Source organism: Juglans regia, chromosome 9, assembly GCF_001411555.2.
Source record: "Juglans regia cultivar Chandler chromosome 9, Walnut 2.0, whole genome shotgun sequence".
Lineage (NCBI taxonomy): Eukaryota > Viridiplantae > Streptophyta > Magnoliopsida > Fagales > Juglandaceae > Juglans > Juglans regia.
Genome location: NC_049909.1, coordinates 12773876 through 12795752, shown reverse-complemented (window position 1 = coordinate 12795752; position 21877 = coordinate 12773876). Strand labels below are relative to the sequence as shown.

General features: G+C 35.5%; 3 protein-coding genes across 4 annotated transcripts; all 3 read left to right on the top strand.

The window, feature by feature from the left end:
- On the top strand, positions 1–946 carry LOC108981453. Its single transcript, XM_018952633.2, has 2 exons — positions 1–278; positions 469–946. The coding sequence occupies exons 1-2, from the start codon at positions 179–181 to the stop codon at positions 714–716; spliced, it is 348 nt and encodes a 115-aa protein (XP_018808178.1). The 5' UTR covers positions 1–178; the 3' UTR covers positions 717–946.
- Positions 947–1595: 649 nt separating this feature from the next.
- LOC108981450 (putative pentatricopeptide repeat-containing protein At1g64310) lies at positions 1596–4885 on the top strand. Its single transcript, XM_018952630.2, has 2 exons — positions 1596–3541; positions 4111–4885. The coding sequence occupies exon 1, from the start codon at positions 1782–1784 to the stop codon at positions 3441–3443; it is 1662 nt and encodes a 553-aa protein (XP_018808175.2). The 5' UTR covers positions 1596–1781; the 3' UTR covers positions 3444–3541; positions 4111–4885.
- Positions 4886–19465: 14580 nt separating this feature from the next.
- LOC108982739 (protein LATERAL ORGAN BOUNDARIES-like) lies at positions 19466–21640 on the top strand. Of its 2 annotated transcripts, none has more exons than XM_018954194.2 (2): positions 19466–19755; positions 20713–21640. In XM_018954194.2, exon 2 carries the CDS (start codon positions 20718–20720, stop codon positions 21279–21281), a length of 564 nt encoding a protein of 187 aa, XP_018809739.2. In that variant the 5' UTR covers positions 19466–19755; positions 20713–20717; the 3' UTR covers positions 21282–21640. The 2 variants fall into 2 exon arrangements, with proteins under 2 accessions (XP_018809739.2, XP_018809738.2); XM_018954193.2 differs by having other exon boundaries at positions 19466–19706; positions 20713–21638.
- The last annotated feature ends 237 nt before the right edge of the window (positions 21641–21877 follow it).

Below are 21877 nucleotides of genomic sequence, written 5' to 3'. Positions count from 1 at the left end.
ACCTAATCATAGTATAATAATATGCATCGAAAGACAAAAAAGGATGGCTCTTAGGTCTCTATCTGCCCCTTTAAATCAGCTTCCTCCGGGATCTCACTGTCCCAGACTCCCAGTAATTCATCACAAATTGAATTGCCTTCCTTGTACAAGTTTGTGTTTCAGCTAATTAATTTCCACGATGATGATGGGTTTTCTGAAAAAGTTTATGGCAGCAGTACTGGTGGGAGTATTCCTTCTCGTGGGTGTTCTCCCAACAACTTCTGCCTTACTTTCTTCCGGTATAGCATTTCATTTTTATCATACATCTTGCTAAGACTCCATATTAGCATTTCATCATGCAGTTCATGTACTATTATGCTGAACGGAAATATCTGTCAAAGTTGTTATCCGAATTTGAGGTTCTCAAATTTAGATAAGAAATCGAGGAAATCAGCTTTCATTTCATCATGTGGTTTTGCATTTTGTTAGGCCTGAAAGGAGGCAGGAAGAGTTTATGGCTAGTGCAGGGTAGAGATGGCTCCATGAAAATGTTTCCCAGGGAAAAAGAAGGTGGCAACTCTGAAAGGGTGAACATTGATAGTAATCAATTACTGTTTTCATTTGGAGGAGGGATACGAAGAAAATTCATTCCGCCACCACCCTCTCCCATGAGAAGTCGACAATCATCATGGCGCATGCCTGCACCTCCAGCACCTCCGCCGCAGATTCCCTCCTGATTATCATCATCTAATTATATATGTTTCTGGTCCCTTTGTTCTGCGTTTATACATGCATTCTCAGAAGGACATGTTCATGTTCAAATTACGTGGTGCATCTTAGGCAAGCAAGCCTTGTACTCTCCTGCTTTTGTTTTGTGTTTTTAAGGTGCTTGTTAAAATGTTTATCAGCCTTGCACTTTTCTGATTATTATATGTGATGGAGCTTTCTTTATCATCATTCCTACACACTATACATCGTACTTATTTTTTATTTTTTTATTTTTTTATTTTATTTTTTAAAACTAATTAAATTCTTCTACTCATCATTTAAATCATTACTAGCAACTACAATTAACATGGAATTGCAATTTTCTGGACAAAGACTACAATCTAACCAAACATGTATAATGATTTACAAATTCATGACACAACAAGCAAGTGGTTCGATCAAAATTTATCCTGTAAAGTACAAGATATAGCAGGTGCCCAACCTTTATACAGAGAGGAAAAAATCTACACAACCTCCCATCCTCTACACACCACATATTTTTTAAATTTTATTATTTTTTTCTTTCATCAAGTTTTTAATATATGAATAATGAATAGAAAAATAAAATTATTTTAAAAAGAATAAACTCAAAAAAAATTTTTTTTTAAATATTAACAAAATTTAAAAATTTAAAAAAAATGTGGTGTGTGGAGGTTGGGGAGGTTGTGTAGTATTGTTCAAATGATAAAAAAATATGTAATAAATGATCATTTAATGATGATAAATGTATTACATCATATTTAATAAGATGGTAGTATGATGTATAAATGAAAAGAGTAATTGTAATATAATAGAATGATTGCAAAATAAAACTAGCCACCACCTTTATCGTCCATTAATTTCGTTGATGTTTCATTCGAGGAACTACTAACAATGACGGAGAGAGATTAATCATGGGAGTAAATCCATGGGGCTCAGTTATCGTTACATTCCCCTCTCCTTGCATGTTTATGTAACCTAATTGTTCTCCTTCAATCCCGCTTCCTCGTAGAATTATCACCGGCCCATATAGCAAAACAAATGCTCAAACTGAAATGGTCTTTCAGCACCATTTTCTTCTCCTAGAACTCTCCAAGATTTACCAATCCCTTTCAAGAACCAAACAACTGCATGCTTTTATCATAAAAACCCACCTTGCCCACGACCCGTTTTATGCAACTAGAATCGTGAGGTTCTATTCTATCAATAACGACGTCGGCTCTGCTCGTATCCTGTTCGACAAAACTCCCCATCGGAGTGTTTTTCTCTGGAACTCAATAATTCGTGCTTATGCCAGAGCCCACAACTTTGGTGAAGCGCTCTCTTTCTTTAACATGATGCTTAAAACTGAAACTAAACCTGATAGTTTTTCTTATGCTTGTATCATACGCGCGTGCTCTGAGAACTTTGATTCAGATGGATTGAGACTTGTTCACGGTGGAGCAATAGTTTCTGGGTTAGGATTGGATTCCATTTGTGGAAGTGCATTTGTGACGGCTTATTCGAAACTGGGTCTTGTTGATGAAGCCAGTAGGGTTTTTCATGGGCTACTTGAGCCGGATTTGGTAATGTGGAATTCACTTATTTCTGGTTTTGGGCATTGTGGATATTGGGATAAAGGGCTAGAGATGTTTGGTAGAATGAGAAGTGAGGGGAAGCAGCCAGATGGATATACACTAGTTGGCTTGCTCTCAGGTTTAGAATGTTCCAGTTTAGTGAGTATTGGCGAAGGAATACATTGCTTTTGTTTGAAAACTGGTTTTGATTCTAATGCTCATGTTGCTAGTGTGCTTGTGAGTATGTACTCGAGATGTAAGTGCATGAACTCCGCGCATAGAGTTTTCTATAGCCTATTCCAGCCCGATTTAGTTACATGGTCTGCTTTGATAACTGGATATTCTCATTCTGGTGATTATGAGAAGGCATTGTTTTTCTTCAGGAAACTGAATGTGGAAGGTAAGAAGGCAGATCCCGTTTTGACCGCCAGTGTACTGGCAGCTGCCACTCAATTGGCAGATGTAAGGCCTGGTTGTGAGATACACGGTTATGTACTTAGACATGGATTTGATTCGGATGTAAGGGTCTCCTCTTCTCTCGTAGACATGTATTCGAAGTGTGGTTTTCTGGGCTTGGGGATTCGTGTCTTTGAGGTTATGCCAAAAAGGAATATAGTTTCTTACAATGCAGTAATTTCAGGGCTCAGTTTGCATGGACTTGCCTCCCAGGCCTTCAAAATGTTTGAAGAGGTACTGGAAAAAGGATTAGTACCTGATGAGTCTACTTTCTCTGCTCTCCTTTGTGCTTGCTGCCATGGTGGCCTTGTCAAAGATGGCCGAGAAATTTTCAAAAAAATGGAAAATATATTTGGGATTCAAGCTAGAACTGAGCATTATGTTTACATGGTAAAACTCCTTGGGATGGCTGGTGAATTGGAAGAGGCTTACAATCTTATCCGGTCATTGCCAGAACCAGTGGATTGTGGCATCTGGGGAGCCCTTTTGTCATGCTGCGATGCCTGTGGAAATTCTGAGCTGGCAGAAATTGTAGCTCATCAGCTTTTTGAAGACAATCCTGAGAAAAATGCTTACAGAGTGATGCTTTCAAACATATATGCTGGTGATGGGAGATGGGATGATGTGCAGAAGCTCAGGAATGATAGGACAGGAGAGCTGAGGAAAATGCCAGGGGTTAGCTGGATTGGAGGCAGAGGTCATTAACTTTTGAAAAGATATATAAATTCTTGATCAACCTTTCCTCAGACCATCCTGTGGCATCATATGGATAAGAAACCGTGTTATGAGACACTCTTGCAGGGGTAAAGCAGTATATAAGCTCTAGCTTTCAGTTTTTTTGTTCAAATAAATAAAATTAATAATTAATTACCCCATTCTATGGCGGGTAATTAAAAGCTTTAGCTTTCAGGTTAAACGACAAACCTGCCTTCTATTTTTTCCTGTTACCTTTGGGTTTTATATGCACCTTCCTGATGATAGGTGCAGATGGCCAGACTCTCTGACACAGTCTATGCCGAACTAGTTTATACAAATTGTCTAGAAAGTTGACTCATATAAAGTAGGAGTTGACCTTTTGTAGAGGCTAACTTCATTTATATAGGATAACCTCAGATAGTTCATATAGCCCACTGCCCATCCAAGAAAGAAAAAGTGGTTCATACTCCATGCTGTAATGCTTATTCAACCATGCATACTGACACCTTGTGACTAGGATGCAGTGAAACCAGATTCTTAATCAAAGACCTAGGATTACGGTTCAGCTAGTATGAAGATCTATATATTTAGCAATCTCATCAATCTGGTTCCTGAAACAGTAGTACTAGTTGATACGATGGTGTCTAATTTTGTGATTTTTTCTCCCCACTCTCAGGCTTCAGCTTCTCTGCATGATCATCAAGCAAACACAGCATATCTGGCTGCTCCAGTGTGTTTACAAACTGCAAGTCTTGGTGGACTGCTCGAGAACATGAGAGGAAATGTTGAGAGCCTCAAGTTTGCCAGACAGAACAACTCCACAAAACCCTCCCCTGTTTGTCTTCCCTCTCAACCGTTCACCGTGCAACAAGTTTCCTAGTCAATACGAGTTCTCAGATAGATGAGACAAACCTAATCTTAAGGTGGTAAGCCCATCTGAGGAGCCAAACTTGCCTACTTGTTGAGTGTATGTTTTGCTTCTAATACAAGCTCAAAAGCCCCCTAGCCCCCTAGCCCCATGCATCTTCTCAGTAGAGACAAATAGCTCACTCAATGTTCTCTTCAGCCACGTACATAACATGTCTCACCATCATCTTAGTTGAATTGGTAAGAAATTCTCCCGGGGTACCACCACAGACACTAATTCCAGGAAAGATCATGACACAGGAGGCTCTCAATCTTCCCATTACTAATGGCAGCTCCATGTTGGTGTGCTTAGAGATCCCTTTGAATCGTCTCCTGATAATTCTTCCATTGTTGAAGCAGCTTTTCTTTTTCATTCACTTCGCATGCAACAAAGTTGGTTTCTCTCTCTCATGCAATGTAGCTCAATGCAATGCCTAATTTGCACCCAAAAAATAACTTGAATTACCATACATTGGCATTCTGTTTTATTCAAATTCCAGTTTGAAAATTCTGGCTACCACCGATCGAGAAGATTCGATACTTGATGCGATTTAGATTGTTCTCTGTACATCTGATTGATTTTAGTGGAGCAATTTATTGGATTGTTCAAATTCCTTACCTTTTACAATCAGGAGGATGGAAGGGTAGGGTGGACAATAAAAAAAAGTAAAAATAAAATAAAATAAATCATATATTATAAACTCGTATAATCAAAAGAGGATTTTTTTTTTTTTAGTTATCTCTGTTTCAAACAAAAGTTGTCTGGGTCTGAAGTCTCAAGTCTAAACAGTAAACACCCATTGTGGAAATTGCAGAGCTTCCTTCTTGGCTCGTTCAAAAACTATACACAAATACTATAAATAGGAGAAGAATTAATAATAAGAAATTAAGATTAAAAAATAAATAAATAGACGCTTCCTACTAAATATCTAAATTCCCCTGCACAAAACAATAAATAAATATATAAAGAAGAAGAAAAAAGAACCATTAGGTGGAGAGGAAGAGATTGGGATTGATAGAGAGGTGTCAAATCGTGTTAATGGATCATGTTCATGTCATATCAAGACATGTATATTATACTAAATGAGTCAACCCGAACACGACCCGTTAAGGCTATCATGTCAAAAATTCAAACCCTAACATGACCATGACCCATGATCCATTAACATAACGAGTTGATACGACACGATCCGTTTTGACTTGTTAGTAAATACGAAATAGACCCGATCCGACCTGTTTCAACCCGTTTGACTTAATTATTTTATATAAATATTAAAATATAAACAATATCTATTAAAAATATAAAATTAACTATAAGTCGAAAATTATAATCCAAATAATAAAAATACCAACATTAAATCCAAATAGTACCAAATATAATAAACACACAAACATGATAAACACACATTATAATAATATTAAAGTCATAATCCCAAATATGATAAACATACATTGTAATAATATTAATGTTATAATCCCAAATATAATAAACACAAAAATCTAAACAAATTTAGAACTTGAGGAAGGAAGTGTAGCGTTCTCCTTATCCTTGTTGTTCTCCAACTCCGTTATATCTTCAGTTAACTCGTTCAATTTCATTTCTTGTGTTTCTATTAAAAAAAGATGACATCAATAAAGTTTTATGTCAAATAACATTATTGTATTGAAAAATTATAGTCAATTATTTAATAAAATAAAAATAAGATTACCTTGCTCGCCATATTACCAATCTCTTGTGCAAACTAAGGTTTCAACAATATCTTCTTTTAGTGCACTCCTAAACTGATCAATGATATGTCCATCAACACTAAATGTAGATTCAGATGCAATTGTATAAATTGGAATACTCAAAATGTAACGCCCCAAACCCGGGTGGCTTGGAGAATTACTACTTGTCACTCATAATCATGTCTCCCAACACATTCGAAGAATAATCTCCAAAAAAACTTTAAAAATGAAATCAATCTCAAATCTTCTCAATAATCTCATTACAAATTCCACACAATCTTTAATGCAATAATAATAAATCAAAGGGGTCCATAACCTTCCGGTAGTCATAACAACCTAACCAATAATTTCATAAATCTCACTAAAACCCAAGATATTACTAAAACTCAAAGAGATTAAAACTAAGAACACCAGAAGTCCTTCTTCTACCAACATCTCCTCAGCTTAAACACAAACAGCAATCTAATCCAGGTCCTCATTTGGACTCTCCACATCATCTGGAAAATATTATAATGATAGGGGGTGAGTTATCAACAACTCAGTAAGCAGAAAACATATGCTAGCATGCAAACATGAACATTTACAAAGTAGAACATGCCGAACAAAATATTTTCCAGAGTTAACATGCAGAACATAACCTATTTTCAAAAGTAACAGAGCGATGGTTTTAAGACAAGTAAAACCCTTAGTGCTTTGGCATAACATAAACTGAGTATCATCATCAGATCAAAACAGAGCATCAAACAGAGCAGAGACCATGTTTCACCCCCGTGGTAGGGTTGTGCTAACCCCGGTGGCCAAACCAGGCAGAGACAGAGGTGAAATCTTTCCTTTGTTCTTCTCGGAGCCCCGAGTGTGCACACAGGAAATACCACAATAAAACCACTTTGTTTCCAAAGTGGGTGCACTCAGAGACAGAGAAGTTGGTACCAACCCAAACAGAGCAGAGCATAACAGAGCAGAGCAGAGCAAAGCAGAGACGGAGTCAGATACGACAACCAGTACACCATGCCAAAGGCTTTCAGATGTTATATCAAAATAATACAGAGTACCAAAACAGAATCTGACAGTTTACACACGCTGGACACAAAAGCCAGAACATCTTTCTAAATAAATGCACAACTTTTCATATTCCCAATATCGCTCTTTTTCCAGATTTCAGAAACCACATGACAAAATTTAGCTCATGTCTACACAATGCATGTCAGAACATATTTTTCTCTTTTTTGTACAGATTTCATGAGTATGCAAATAAATGACCGAGGTTGGTTTTGTTTTTCCCAAGTTCTCATTTCACCACAAAAATATGCAAAGTTTTTAGAAAATCAACCTCAATCTCAAATAATTCGTATAAGGCCTAGCATAGGAACCCCGCTTACCTGACTCCTGCAGCGCATTATCTAAGACTTGAATACGGTCTCTATCCGTCTCGTCACCTATTCATAAAAATAATATAAACTAAATATTAAAGTCCAACAACACAAAATTGGTCTTCGACAATTTAAGACCCAATTTCTAGACCATAATTCAACAAGTTTAATCCAACTTAAACAACCAAATAACAATCTGGACAGCCCACCCTTCGACCCAAAATATTCTATACCAATCTCAGTATTGTCCAATACAAGCATCAAGACCAATGCCAATTCAAATTCCAATAACTCACACTTATTCCAACAGTTCACAGTCCCAAACAATTACTAACAGTTTAACCAACAATACTACACAAAGCACACTTCTTCCCATTCACAACTCCATAACAGAAAATATAAACTAATACCTCCAAAAATTAAACTGTACTGGACAAAGAAAATTAAATTCTCTTCTAAATAATTTCTCAACCACCAATCCAAACGACCCCCTCTTACTCTTCGGACTCGGTCCGGCACAACCAACAAAAACACAATAAATATGAATTAGCGCAGAAATACATTTAAATCTCAAAAGTACTTTGGGAAAAATACTTACAATGCTATAATATAATTTTTGAAAGATCACGGAGGTGCTAGAAGCGGCAACGCAGCAACAAAACAATGCCAAATGCACTGTGGCCGTGGGTCTCAAAAACCCACTTTTGAACGGGTGCAAACGAAGACCCGAGATTGATAGGGTAGGGCTTAAGGATGTCGGTGAAGCTAATGGTGGTGGTGGTTGGCCGTGGATGGCGGTGCAATAGGCGGTTGAAGTGCAAAAACACCCAAAAACGGAAATGTTGATGGTGGGGCTTCACCGGTGACAGATAGGAGGTGGGGTTGGGTCCATTGGGTTGCTAGAAGGTCGAGGATGATGTGGTGAGAAGATGGTGGCCGGAGGTGGCGCGACGGCGGAGCAGCGGCGCAAGGAATGCCGCGGCTTCGTGTGGTGCGTGGAGGCTAACGGCGGCGCGGCTGGGGCTGGAAATCGGAGGGGGAGGTCGCCGGTGGGTGGGGGTGCTGGGAAGCCGGGCGGTGTCGACCACCGCCGGCGCACGGCGGCGGGTCGAGGGCAAACGGCGAACGCACGGGAGAGAGAAAGAGAGAGAGGCGCGGGAGGGAGAAGAAAAAAAAGAAAAAGAAAAAAGAAGGAAAAGAAGAAAAGAAAAAGAAAAGGAAAAGAAAAATAGAGAGAAAAGAAATGAGGTTCAATTTTCATAACTTGGGTCACGAAAATAATCCAAAAGAAACGATTTTAAAACAGCTAGTGAAATAAAATATTTCAAACATAGTGATTAACATGAAAATAATTAATTAAACCCAATAATAAGTTAATTTGATTTGAAAAGAAGTTTAAACGCATAAAAATAATTAATTTAGAGAAAGCACTTCAAAAATAATTTTCGTAAACTAAAAAAAAAATCATAAAATAACACAACTAAAAAATCCAACAATTTTAAAACAAGAGAATAAATTTTAAATTAATAACAAAAAAATCTTTCAATTAAAAAAAATACACTAAAAATACGGGGTGTTACACAAAATGCGACAAGCCATATAAGCAAGATCAAGATAACAAAATTCAATTACTTTCCAAAATGAAAGAATATCAAGATTTGCATTTCTATATGTCCTAGGTCCCTCCAAGTAAACCTCTAATTAACTTTTTTGCATATGGGCAGAAAGATCATCATGTTCAATTGAATCAAATTCCTATACACAAAAAATAAAATAAAAATGTTTCAAGCCAATATATGATATGAAACAACAATATAATATAAATTATTAAACAAAAAATATTATTTGAATTTATCTGAAATACTTGTCTATTAAATCTAGTTGAGGACTGTCTTTCCGCTCTACTAATAGTTCTTTCAGAATTCATGGTAGAACTTGTGGGAGCACTAGAAGAACTATATTCCATGAAAAGAGATGTCAATTTGGTACGAACATTCAAATACTCTTTATAGGGAACCATTTCCTTAAAGGTTCTTATAAAAAAAAATCAACAAAATGAAATTTGTATCGAGGATCCAATATAACTACTATAGCCAACAATACATTGAACTCATACCAATATTTTTCAAACTTAGCAAGCATTTGACAAGACATTAAGATGTATTATTCAAGCATTCTCAAATAAACCTAGAGGATTCTATTGATATTAAAATTAGTACAAGATCATATGTTAGAAATCCCATCAAAATTCCATACTACTATGCAGAATCTTAATCAATTCCCATTGTATAATTGTCCATGAAAGTCACACCTACCTATAGGGGTGTAAAACAGTCAGTCCGGACCGGAGAAACCGACCGGACTGGACCGGACCGGACCGAAAAAATGTATGGTCGGTTTCGGTCCAATAAGTAGGAAAATTTCGGTCTTCGGTCCGGTCTCGGGGTGGAGATTTCTCGGACCGGACCGGACCGACCGAATAAAAAATAAAAAATATATATATAATAATTATACAAGTAATAATATAAAATTTTAAATATGTTATTAATACTTGTTAATATTTTATAAATTAACAATATTTTATATATATCTTCATCTAAGCTATCACTATTAACAATATAAAATTTTAAATATGTTATTAACACTTGTTAATATTATATGAATTAACTAATATATAATATCAATTAGTTAATTATATAGTAATTATATAAATTAATAATGTAATTTTCATCTAAGTATTATCATTGACCATATAAAATATTTTTTTTATTGAGTTTGTTACATAATTTATATTAATAAGTCACTTAATTTAATTTAATATTTTAAATAATTTTTTTTATTAATTGATTTAAAAAAATAAAATAAAATAAAATTAGGCCAGACCAAATGGACCGACCAGACTGATAACTATTGGTCCGGTCCGGTCCCTATGGGGTGTCCGGTCCGGTCCGGCGATGGACCAAAAATATTAGGTCCATTGCTGGACCGGACCAGACCAGACCATTTGCACCCCTACCTACCTATACAATAGAGCAAGTTTTAAAATAAACCCTCGATATAACAGAACAAGTCACACATATATATACATAAACACTTGATACAATCATACAACAGAACAAGTTTTAAATAAGAATTCAAATGTCTGGCGTGTACCTAATGTCTCAATGATGACAAATCTTGAGAGTCTGGCGTGTCGTATTTGTGTTGGATTAACAAGTCATGTCACATATTGCCACCTCTATATGACTGTCATTGATTTGGCATAATACTTCTATTTTTTTTTTTTTTTTGCTAATAATGATAAGTTGTACAAGTCAAGGTTTTTTTTTCCACGCCATTTTTCCAAGTAAATTTTTAGCTACTCCTATTTAGGTGTCGTTTAGATAGTGAGTTGAGATAAGATGAATTGAGATAAAAATTAAAAGTTGAATAAAATATTATTATCGTTTTGGAAGTTAAAAAAGTTGAATTATTTATTATATTTTGTGTAGAAATTTGATAAAATTGTAATGATGAGATGTTATGAGATGAGATGAAATACTTTCACTATCCAAATGAGACCTTAATCTGCCTTTATGTAACTAATTGACACTTTATAAAAGAGTTGTTTATCCTTAGTTAAAATAATGGAAAAAAGTAGGAATTTATATTTTGTTTGTAAAGATCATATATTTAATTTCATACTTGAAACTTTTTTTATAGATCATATATATAAGGTATTTAAATTTAAAGTTTATGATTTAAGTAACGTTACTGTTCATCTTAAATCTTGTCATTGTACTTGTATATGTATACATTTTTAAATATTAACTATTTAAATGACACTCACTTAAAATATATAACATAATAATTACAACTTAAAATGGAAAAATCTAATATAAACAAAAATTTATTTTATAATTTCTAAACTTTAATAAGAAAGAAAAACTAAGATCAAGGGTCCTTGACACCATTAAATTAACAAAAAGTTGTCAGATCAACTTTTCATTAGAAGTAAAGTACTAAGGTTTCTTCTTATCCTTTGAGTTATATATTCCTTAGATGCTTAGTGGTTCATGCCATGTAGTTTAGACCTAGGTCTAGTAGTAATCATATTATTTGGAACGTTGAACATGTTCATTTTTTCCTGTTCAACCAGACATGCATGCTGGGTACAAAAGAGAGAGTTGTATATGAGTTGGGAGGAGACATGGCTCTCAGCTTCTAGTGGTATTGAGACAACAGCTAAAATTCAACTTCTTTATTGATCCCCTGTCCTCGGAGGTGCATGGCTCCTACAACCCAAGTTCACTTTGAAGCCATTTCCTTGTCTACTCTCATTTAAACCACATATGCTGACACTACAGCAGAAATTGGTGCTGCTGTTGCTGTTGTTGATGCTACATATTTTGTTGTACAGTCTACTTTTACCTCTTCCCACTGTATTTGACAATGCTTTTGCTTGAATGAAAGTCGGCTTTGAATCCAATATTACGTGTAATTGCAATTTTTTTTTATCCCAGATGGACCTTCACTGTCCAGAATTACAAGTTTGAAATGGGCATTCTTTGGGTTTTAGCCCATTTGAGCCAACACCTAAGATGTCTTGTTAAATTCCCATGATCCTTTTGTTAAGCATTATCCAAGATCATCATCTTATATATGTTCAGATATGAAATAAATTGAAGTCCAGCCTATTCGAAGCTGTTGATCTTGGATAATCATCACATTATCAGGAGTAAAAGGAAAGTTGATGACAAAAATAATATAAGGTAAGCAGAACTCAGCTACTTTAAAGAAAGAAATAGATCTCTATAAAATGAGAGAATCTCTACAAATCAAGACAGATTATTCGCTCCCCCATTCAGACTTTTGCAGCAGCGGTGTCTTCTTAACATCTTGATAATCCTATATATTTTTCTCTACAGTATTGAGAGCTATAAAAGGTCATGAGAGATTATAAAAATTACACACTACAGTGGATTTCATCCCAAATAACCTGTGAATGTAAGCTTTTATGTTGAATCACGTAAATCTCTATATCTTTCTTTATTTTCAGTTTATATGTTTTATTTATCATTTATTTCATGGAATATCGTCCGAGTACCGTATCAATGCTCAAGCCATCGTCGTGGACCATTCAACCTTATTATTGGGCACTGACTTTGGCATAAAAATGGATTAAGGTACAATATGCAAAGTTCTTTAGACCCACATTCAACAAAAAGAAAAAAAACAATAAATATTAAGCAAATGCTCACTAAAAAGCTGAATTCTTCGATTTTAAAAACTCACATGTGCCCTAGTTATTTTCTTTTAAAAAAATAAAAATAAAAATAAAGAATCTTGTAATCTCAGCTCGTGCTACTAGCTGTTGGAGTGGGTCTAATTGCACTAGGTTACTTTATCCTTCTTAAATGGTATCCTGAAAAGGCCTAGGCTGTGGAGAATATAGGCCTGAGTTATGAGAATCCTGATCTTTGAATAAAAAGAATCAGAATCTTGCAAGTAGCTGCTAGGGGAGGAAGGGTAAAGGAATTGCACCTCTCCTGATCAGCCTAGCTAGAGATCGATCAGCAACCTTAATTACGGCCTAAATCCGAGCTCTTGGGGTACTTCTCTAATCTTGCCAAATCAAGTAAAAAATCATCAGCTTCGTATCTGCAAGCTGCAAATAATTTCTCTCTCACAAAACAAAACAATCTGATGCCCTCATCTATCTAACTAAAGCTCGTGATCTGATCGATCTGATGATCTTCCAAATAAGCCCTCTTTCCCCTTCGCCTTCCATCCACAAGGCCAAGATGCCAAGCATTAATTGTCCATTAGGAGTTTTCCCCGGCCCTCTAATTTCTAGATATGGAACTGGATGGGCCAAATCTAACACTTTTTGGCAACCTTCAGCTAGCTAGCTTACCCTGTGCAATGCATGCATGCATGGTATTGCACTAATGATCATGATCTGGTCTTCAAAATCGATCAAATAGTGGTGCAGCATTAATAATGTACCCATGCAGAAGACCAACCATGTGGCTCATGAGCCTCAAGCTAGCTCCAGTACCACTACTTTAAGCAGGCCGACGGTTCATGAGTAATTCTAGCTATCTTATCATGTTCGATCTAGCTTTTTTATCTGAATGTGAATTCATTTGGAATTAAGCAACGGATCATATATATATATATATACATATATATATATATATATATAGTACACCAAGTTCAGTTGCAGCTCCCAATGCAATAATTCACTACACTTTTTGGATACGATCGAGCAAACGGCCTGCATGCACCTCTTTCGACATGGAATTCCCACTCGGTTTTGCCAAAGAACAAGCGCCTGGGTTCAGACTTTTGGTCCATTGCATTTTTAGTTTCTTTTTATGCACTAGATCATTATTAATTGTATCATGATTTTTATTTGGCTTTAAAATCTTGATCATGCATACTGCCACCTCTTTCTTCGTTGCAAGAGATCGAATAGGCAAATTTCCTTTTTTCTTTTTTTTATTTCTCCCCTTCCTAATTTGGACAAATCATTGGACGAGCACATATAGATCATTAAGAAATTAATGGTCTCCAACTACAATCTTCAGAGCTTAAAAGACTAATTCATCGGACCCATGCATGTTACATTACATATAACATGCATGCATCACCCAAAAATCAGCATGCAGTACTCGGCCATGACGACTAATCGACCGAAATTGATACGTGTGTACATGTGTACGTGGTGAATATAAAGGGAATAATATTAATTATATGAATTCTTTGACTCAAAAGTAGGGGTGCTACCCGCACCATGCCGGGGGGGGGGGAACCCCACCCCCGGGAGGCGGGGCCAGGGCCCCCCGCCCCGGTAGTGGGGGGCGGGGTTGAAACCGCATCCCGCCCCCCGCTCAATCCAGTGATTCACTGGATCTATAATTTTTTTTTTGTCTAAATTTTTTTTAAAACCTAAATTATAATTTAATATAATTATAAATTTTATTCAAAAATATATAAATTCATTAGAGTTTTATTTTAGATTGCTTTGGCCTCCTAAACCAACCTTTATATAGGAGGCCAAGGTAATACAATAGTCATTCTTAAGCAATATGAAACTTAACAGTAAGTCTCACATTGCTTAAGAATGACTATTGTATTGCTTTGGCCTCCTATATAAAGGTTGGACCAGAAAGTCAAGGCAATCCATTAACTTGAATTCAAGTTTTTAACAAATTGTATATATTTATATACAATATATATTTAGATAAATATAAAAAATAATTTTTTTTATTATTTTTGGGACTGTGCGGAGCGGGGTGTGGGGCGGGGTCCCGCTGGGGTCAGCCCGCCCCCCGCCCCCGCTATGGGTCCTTCATGCGGGGCGGACGGGGGCGGGGTAGCGGGGGCCGGGCCCCCGCTGCCCACCCTTACTCAAAAGCCTTACACCACCCACGGGAAAAAAATAAAAAGGTAAAAAATAAAAGCAAGTGTGTGGTGTAGGGCACTGCTGAATAGGATTTTTTAATTATATATACAAATGCCACTATGTCACTCTAGTTATACAGCTCGTTTTGGCTCATTAACCCACTACTATGGAAGGGGTAAAGGAAATTTAGAGTTTCGGTTTTTACCTTTTTGTATTTTCAGATGTTATTTTATTTTGAATATATATTTTTTTATTTTTTTATTTTTTAATAATCCATGTGACATGAAATGGTGATGCTACATCATTAAAAGAATAAAGTGAGAAGTATAACTAAGACAGCATGAGAGTAATTCTCAATAACAATATTTGGACCTAGCTAATTAATTAATTAAAATACGTACCTAACTAATGATAACAAATCAAGCATGAACCACTAAGATCCTTCCAATCATTATAAGGGCCATATAGATGTTTTCCAAGCAATCATTAGGGTCATTTGATGTTTAGTATTATATATAATAATCTTGTACGTACACCGTCTAATTTAATAGCTATTTGGAAACCCCGGCCGCCACCAATAAGGCGTGCCAAAATGGCAGTGCCCAAAAAAAAAAAAAAAAAGCAGTTCTCTACAAAAGAAACTGATCATACTTTTTTCAATAAGATTGCACATTTTAAATCTATATATATCTAATGTTATTTTAATTAATGGTCATGGTATAATAACTTGCACACTCTAATTAGACTATGTACAAATCATTAATTTTTCTAATTTAAAAATCTTTACTGGCAGTTTCAATTAAATATATCATGTGTTAGTTGACCTAGCTAGGACCCATGAAGAGACCGTCCTGCCTTTGAGAGTAACGTTGCTTTCCTTATAACAAACCCTAAAATATTATATATAACTCAACAGGATTAATGCCATGATTAGGGGGCGCAAATGGTGCTAGTATTAATGTATATGATAGCATAGTCTTGCTTTTAATTAGTTTTGAATATTTTTTTGCATATATGTATAATGTATGTTCATGTCATTTCACATGCATGCACGCACCCGTCTTCATAGAAATAATGCGTGATTGAATACATTTATATTTTTTGGATAAATAAATATTGTATGGTTCACTTTATGTGTGTGTGTGTGTGTCTATATATATATATATATATATATATATATATATATTATCTAAGGCCCTCAAGTTCTTGTTGGGATCTTTTTTCCTATTTTTTGGTGTTATATTCAATTTCTCATGGTCACCTTATAATTGTCAATTGCATGGTGTGTTATAATTGAGAAAAAATAGTTATTGTGTAAAAGCTATTTTTATTTGTTTCAACCTTTAGCTCTAACAAGGAACCAAAAACTCTTTTATTATTGGTATGAAGTCCTAATTACACTTATATATATAATTTATTTATCATCATGATCTAAACATCTCTTGGTGTGGCATTAAATGATAGGTCCACATAAAGTGAAACATAATAAATAGTATTCAATAATTTAATATCATATCATGGCCGGGATGATGAATACGTAACATTACTCATATATATATATATATATATATATATATATATATAACGAGATTAATATTGTAAATAAATAAAATTATTGAAGAAGCCATTTGGATTCGGTTCGATCAAACTTGAATCTAACCTAATTGGTTTACTAAAAACTAGTCATCGAGTCAGAACAATGAGAAGTAGTGCTACTAGATCTATATAGAGATTTTATAAAAGCAAGCTTACAAAATAATATGATTTAATATGATAGCATCAGATTTCTTTTGCTATAAAAAAGATTTTAAAATCTGATGTACTACTTCACCACATGATTAAGAGAGATCAATTTATAAATTTAATTTTATAAAATCAAGTATTTCTCTTCTAGTAGTTGTCTAAACTCTTGTGAAATTAAGAGCTTAATGGTGGATTTCAAAGAGTAAGACCAAGAGAGACATTAGTTATCAGGGAAGTTTTTGTTGAGAAATAATCTCACATTATTTGTAGATAAAGTCTTGGACATGTTTATAAAGAACTAACAATAATCTCTTATAAAACCGATTTTATGAGAGGAGTTAGGTCCATGAATTTTTTCATAGTATCAGAGCTTGTTACAGAACAAATAAGGGCCCACACTACTTACCCCGTGACAAGAATTAGAAAAAAAATACTGGTCTGCATGTGAGGTGGGTGTTGAGGAATAATTTCACATTGCCTGTAGACAAGGTCTTGGGTATGTTTATAAGAAATAAATAATTTTCTCTTGTAGAATTGATTTTATGAGATGAGTTAGACCCATAAATTTTTTCAATTTTGAAGTTGAGAACTAATCCCTCGCATGAATCTCTCGTGGATATCTCTTCTAATTTTTGGGCCAATTATCTCTGATGAAAGCAACTTTCGCTGGACCTCTCAGCTGACCTCTAATTGCTGCCTGATCTCTTTCACATGAGTGACTCTTATATGACGTTTATCCTTTGGCCGCTAAAGGGGAAAAGATCGAGTTTATATAAGACATAAATTGCCAGCAAAGATTATATGGTCGGAGTGACGAGGACTGAGAAAAAACATTGCGGGCGGGACAAAGTACTCTCTTTCATTGTCAAGTCCTACTCGATCGTAATATAGCTCGAAATTACCTGAACCAAACGTATTGCATAGAAGTAATATATACTTAATCACTAACATATATACATATATACATTTATGCGTGTGTCTGTGTCTGTGTCTGTGTGCGCGCGCGCGCGCGCACGCGCATGTGTAATTATATTAATGGCCGAAACCCAGTAGTGAAACGATCTCAATTACTAGATCTTCTTTCCAGCTTTCTTAGCCTACCAATATCTTTTTTTTTTTTGGATAATTAGTAATTAGACTAATCCAAGAAAGTTGAACTTTCAAGTACAACGCTCGAGCGAGAATTAACCATGAAAGATTACAAGCCTAAATTAAAAAGATTTAAGGCCTCTATGGGATCATCGAATATATTAATTCATCTTTAACAGATCAAGTACGTACGCGCGTACTAGTACTACCTGGCCTTCATGAAAACAAACTTTGCATTTTGAGTCTGGTGGATTAATTAAGTCATCGATCACTACTTCATGAACATTACAAAATTACTTTTCCTATCATTGTATACAAGTACATGATCATGATGCGCGCCTGTCAGCCCAACAACTTAGGAAAAGTGACAGCTTGAGTTTTTAGACCGCGTGATGGCCGGTTTCCTCATGATCTAGTAGTACTGCTGGTAATTCAGTAGCAGCCGGCCGGCGCGCTTGATTTGCACATGAACCAGCAGTAATTTTTCTGCAATCAATACCAATTAAATTAATTTTCTTATCTTTCTAATAATAAAAAGTGCATGCCCATCACCTAAACAACTTAAGAAAAGTGACCTGTTTGTTCGTCTTAAAGTGCGCGCAGAGGTCTTCGATCAGCTAGCATTCGTGCCTTTCTCTCCTAGCTAGCTTCCTCTTATATGTTGATGTATATATATACTTTAATTAATTCCTTTTGTGTTTCGGGCTGATCTGCATGCGGTGATCTCAAGCTGGCTTACTTTTGAATTTTCCCATAATTAAGAAAAGAGATCAGACATGGCGCTTGCCTGATATATATATATATATATATATATATATATATATATATATATTTATATAATTAGCTAGCTAGGGTTATAGCTAGCTTATATACGTTAATCAAACTATTTTAGTTCGGGAAAGATTAACAAAAATTACTATTTCACAACATCGCTTATGCTAATTAATTTCTGAATAATTCATATAATCAACTCTTTAAGTTCTTCTAAAAACTTGTTTAATTATTATTATATGTTCGAATTCATAACATTAATTATATGCCAATTATTTTATTTGGTTGAATATGATCACTAGGTAATTGATCTCCTTTTCATTTTATTTTATTTTATTTTATTTTTTGGTGGCAAGTAAAGATGCATGCAGCTAGCTAGGTTTATTTTTTTGATCGAGTCGTACTAATTATCAGCTAGGTGGTGTTCATGAAACGATCCGGCCAAGTCTGGGTTCCATGAAAGGGTAATTGAGAGACAGTAGTGCTATATTTAGCTCATAACATCTATAGCAATTAGCTCGATCCCTTGTGTATTTTTATTCTTTTATATCAGTCCTAGCTAGCCTAGCTACTATTTTCAGTACGTACGGTGTGGAACAAGTTGTCCCACATGAATGATATATAAATTCATGATTACATGTCGTGAAAGTAAAATATATATATATATATAGGTTTAAAAATTAGAAAATAAAATAATTTAATTAATGGTAAATTAAATGAAAAAAAAATTAAAATTGTATATATTCATGCATGCATGCATACTTGTTTTCATTCATATTTGTGAATGATGATTAATTAGCAAAATATGTACTCAGAATAATTAAACATCATTCGATCGATCACTTTCATATTTCTTGAAAAAAAAAGAAAAAAAAAAGTATTTATTGTCTCAACACATGAGAAATATTAATGGCAAGGAATGAGAATGGGAGACAACCCCACTCGCCTGATATTATTATTAGATGCAAGGTCACAATCATTCTTTTCTAAGTGTACCTCCCATTTATTACCTCTGTCTTTTGCCTCCATTCCATCTCCATCCACTAAATACCCTTTGCCTTGCTAGCTCCTCCCACCATTACCAGTATTTGTCACTGAATTTGTAGCTCTCCCTCTCTCTCTCTCTCTCTCTCTCTGCCTCCCTCCAACTAGGGTTTCTCCATTGATGGCTCACCAAACAGAACTTTAATGTTCACATCATTCCTTTGCTAAGGCTACTTTATCTTGGAAGGACAGTACTGAACAGCTTTTGAAATAGCTCTTGCAAGGGAAAAGGTACTTCCCTTTTTTATTCATTTGATCAAGAAACCTAGATCACAAACAGGTAAATATATGTAGCTTGTTTGTTCCTTTTCTATGCTACTAATTCTTTTCCTGTGTTTGTTTTTTGGGTAAGGTAAAGGCGAAAGAGAGACTAGATCCCTCTGTTTAGGGCTTTTCTATGTTTATATACCTCAATAAAGCTGTGTTAACATAACTACATCGAGTTGCACCAGTCAGATCCTGTGTTCAACAAGTCTAAAAGTATATATGCATCATAATTAACTTTCTACATATATTTATCATGCTAATTAGAGTTCTTCCACACATACACAGAGAGAGAGAGAGTTAAAGAAGAGACAGAATTCGAAAATTTAGGAAGCATGTAGAAGGCCATGGTGGCTGTGAATATAGAGAGGTAAAAGCTACAATTTGTTAAAATTAGAAAGGGATAAAAGATAGATATAACTAGATTGATCAGGAAGTGACACACACACACACACACACATATATATATATATATATATATATTTATATGATTTCCTGAACTATACGAGAAAGCATGTATTTCTTAGTGTTCGTGTGTGTAGGGGATCGAAGACAGACAGAGAGAGAGTGAGAGAGGGTTGTGGTGGTTTCCGGTTGCAATTTCTTCATACCAGTGTTCAAAACGAAGAAAGCATGTAGAAACTCCGGGTTGTTTTGCTGATTTTTCATCACTACTCTAAATCTTCATAGATAACCCTAGCACTCAGAAGAAGTTGTTGATGATTCCAACGGATATGACAGGGAAAGAAGAGGAGAGGGAAAAAAAAGGGGCCGGGGCCATTGAATTCTACTTGAAATCTATTTTTTTTATAAGAAAAAAAAGAAAGAAAGAAAGAAAAAAGGGCGGCTAGCAATTACTCATAGATAAAGATTCTCTTTTCAGAAATAAAATTGGAACTGCTAAGTCTGAGGTGAAGAAGACAAAAAATAAAATAAAATGCTTAATGTGTTTAGTCTGATTATCTTGGTGCAGTGAAAATGGCTTCATCCAGCTCCTACAATTGTCCCTGTGCTGCCTGCAAGTTCTTGAGGAGAAAATGCATGCCAGGTTGCATCTTTGCACCTTACTTCCCACCAGAGGAGCCCCAAAAATTCGCCAATGTTCACAAGATCTTTGGTGCAAGCAATGTGACTAAGCTCCTCAATGAGCTTCTTCCTCACCAGAGAGAGGATGCAGTTAACTCTCTCGCCTATGAGGCTGAGTCAAGAGTAAGAGACCCCGTTTATGGCTGTGTTGGTGCCATATCATTCCTTCAGAGACAAGTTCAAAGGCTCCAGAAGGAACTTGATGCAGCCAATGCTGACCTGATACGCTATGCTTGCAATGAAATTCCCCCGGCTTTGCCTCCACATCCGGGGCTAAATCCAGTTCAATCAATGGCTCCAGCTCGCTCAAGACCGATTGAGCTTATTAGAAGAGTTGACAATCAAGCAGGAGGGTTTAATTATCAACAACCTCTAGCTTTCCCTCTACCTTACCCTTTTCCATGGAATGAAAATCCTTCAGGGAATACAGACGAAGGAGGCCAGGATGGTATGTGAAAGTGAAACAAGGGCTTCCACTCTTTGGGGCATCATGACCTGAAGAAAAATATTGCTTGCTATTGGTATGGTATATTATAGCTAGCTGCACATGATGGAGTAGTACTCTAGCTTGTAGCTAGATCTCAAAGTTCTAATATTTCTTAATTAGTAATAATTAATTATAATTTGGTGGGTTTAAGCAGAAGTAGTAGTACTACTACTGCATAATAATTCTGTTAAAACCAAGAAAAAACACTGGAGCTGTATTTTATCAGTGTGGAACTTGGGACCTAAATAAGGCTGTAGAACATAGAGTACAGCAAGGCTATTATTTTACATCTCTTCTTGTGTCATTAGTGTACTGAGTCTCTCAAGGCATGCGCATGCGGAAGTTGATATATATATATATATATAACATTTATTAGTTTATCTCAAAGAGGATTCTCTAACCCAAGTCTACGGCTTACTTCTTTTTTACCCTATGCATCTATTCTCACCTTTCTTTCTGCCTAGTCTTGTTGATCGATCTGGAGGACCACTGTCTGATTCAATTTCTTATTTATTTATCAAATTTTGTTGTGCTGACCATTGATAGCCACTGTTTTTAGGAGACC

Coding starts and splice junctions, on each gene's coding strand:
- LOC108981453 (XM_018952633.2), top strand. CDS start 179: ATGATGATGGGTTTTCTGAAAAAGTTTATGGCAGCAGTACTGGTGGGA. Junction 279..468: donor TTCTGCCTTACTTTCTTCCG/GTATAGCATTTC, acceptor GCATTTTGTTAG/GCCTGAAAGGAGGCAGGAAG.
- LOC108981450 (XM_018952630.2), top strand. CDS start 1,782: ATGGTCTTTCAGCACCATTTTCTTCTCCTAGAACTCTCCAAGATTTAC.
- LOC108982739 (XM_018954194.2), top strand. CDS start 20,718: ATGGCTTCATCCAGCTCCTACAATTGTCCCTGTGCTGCCTGCAAGTTC.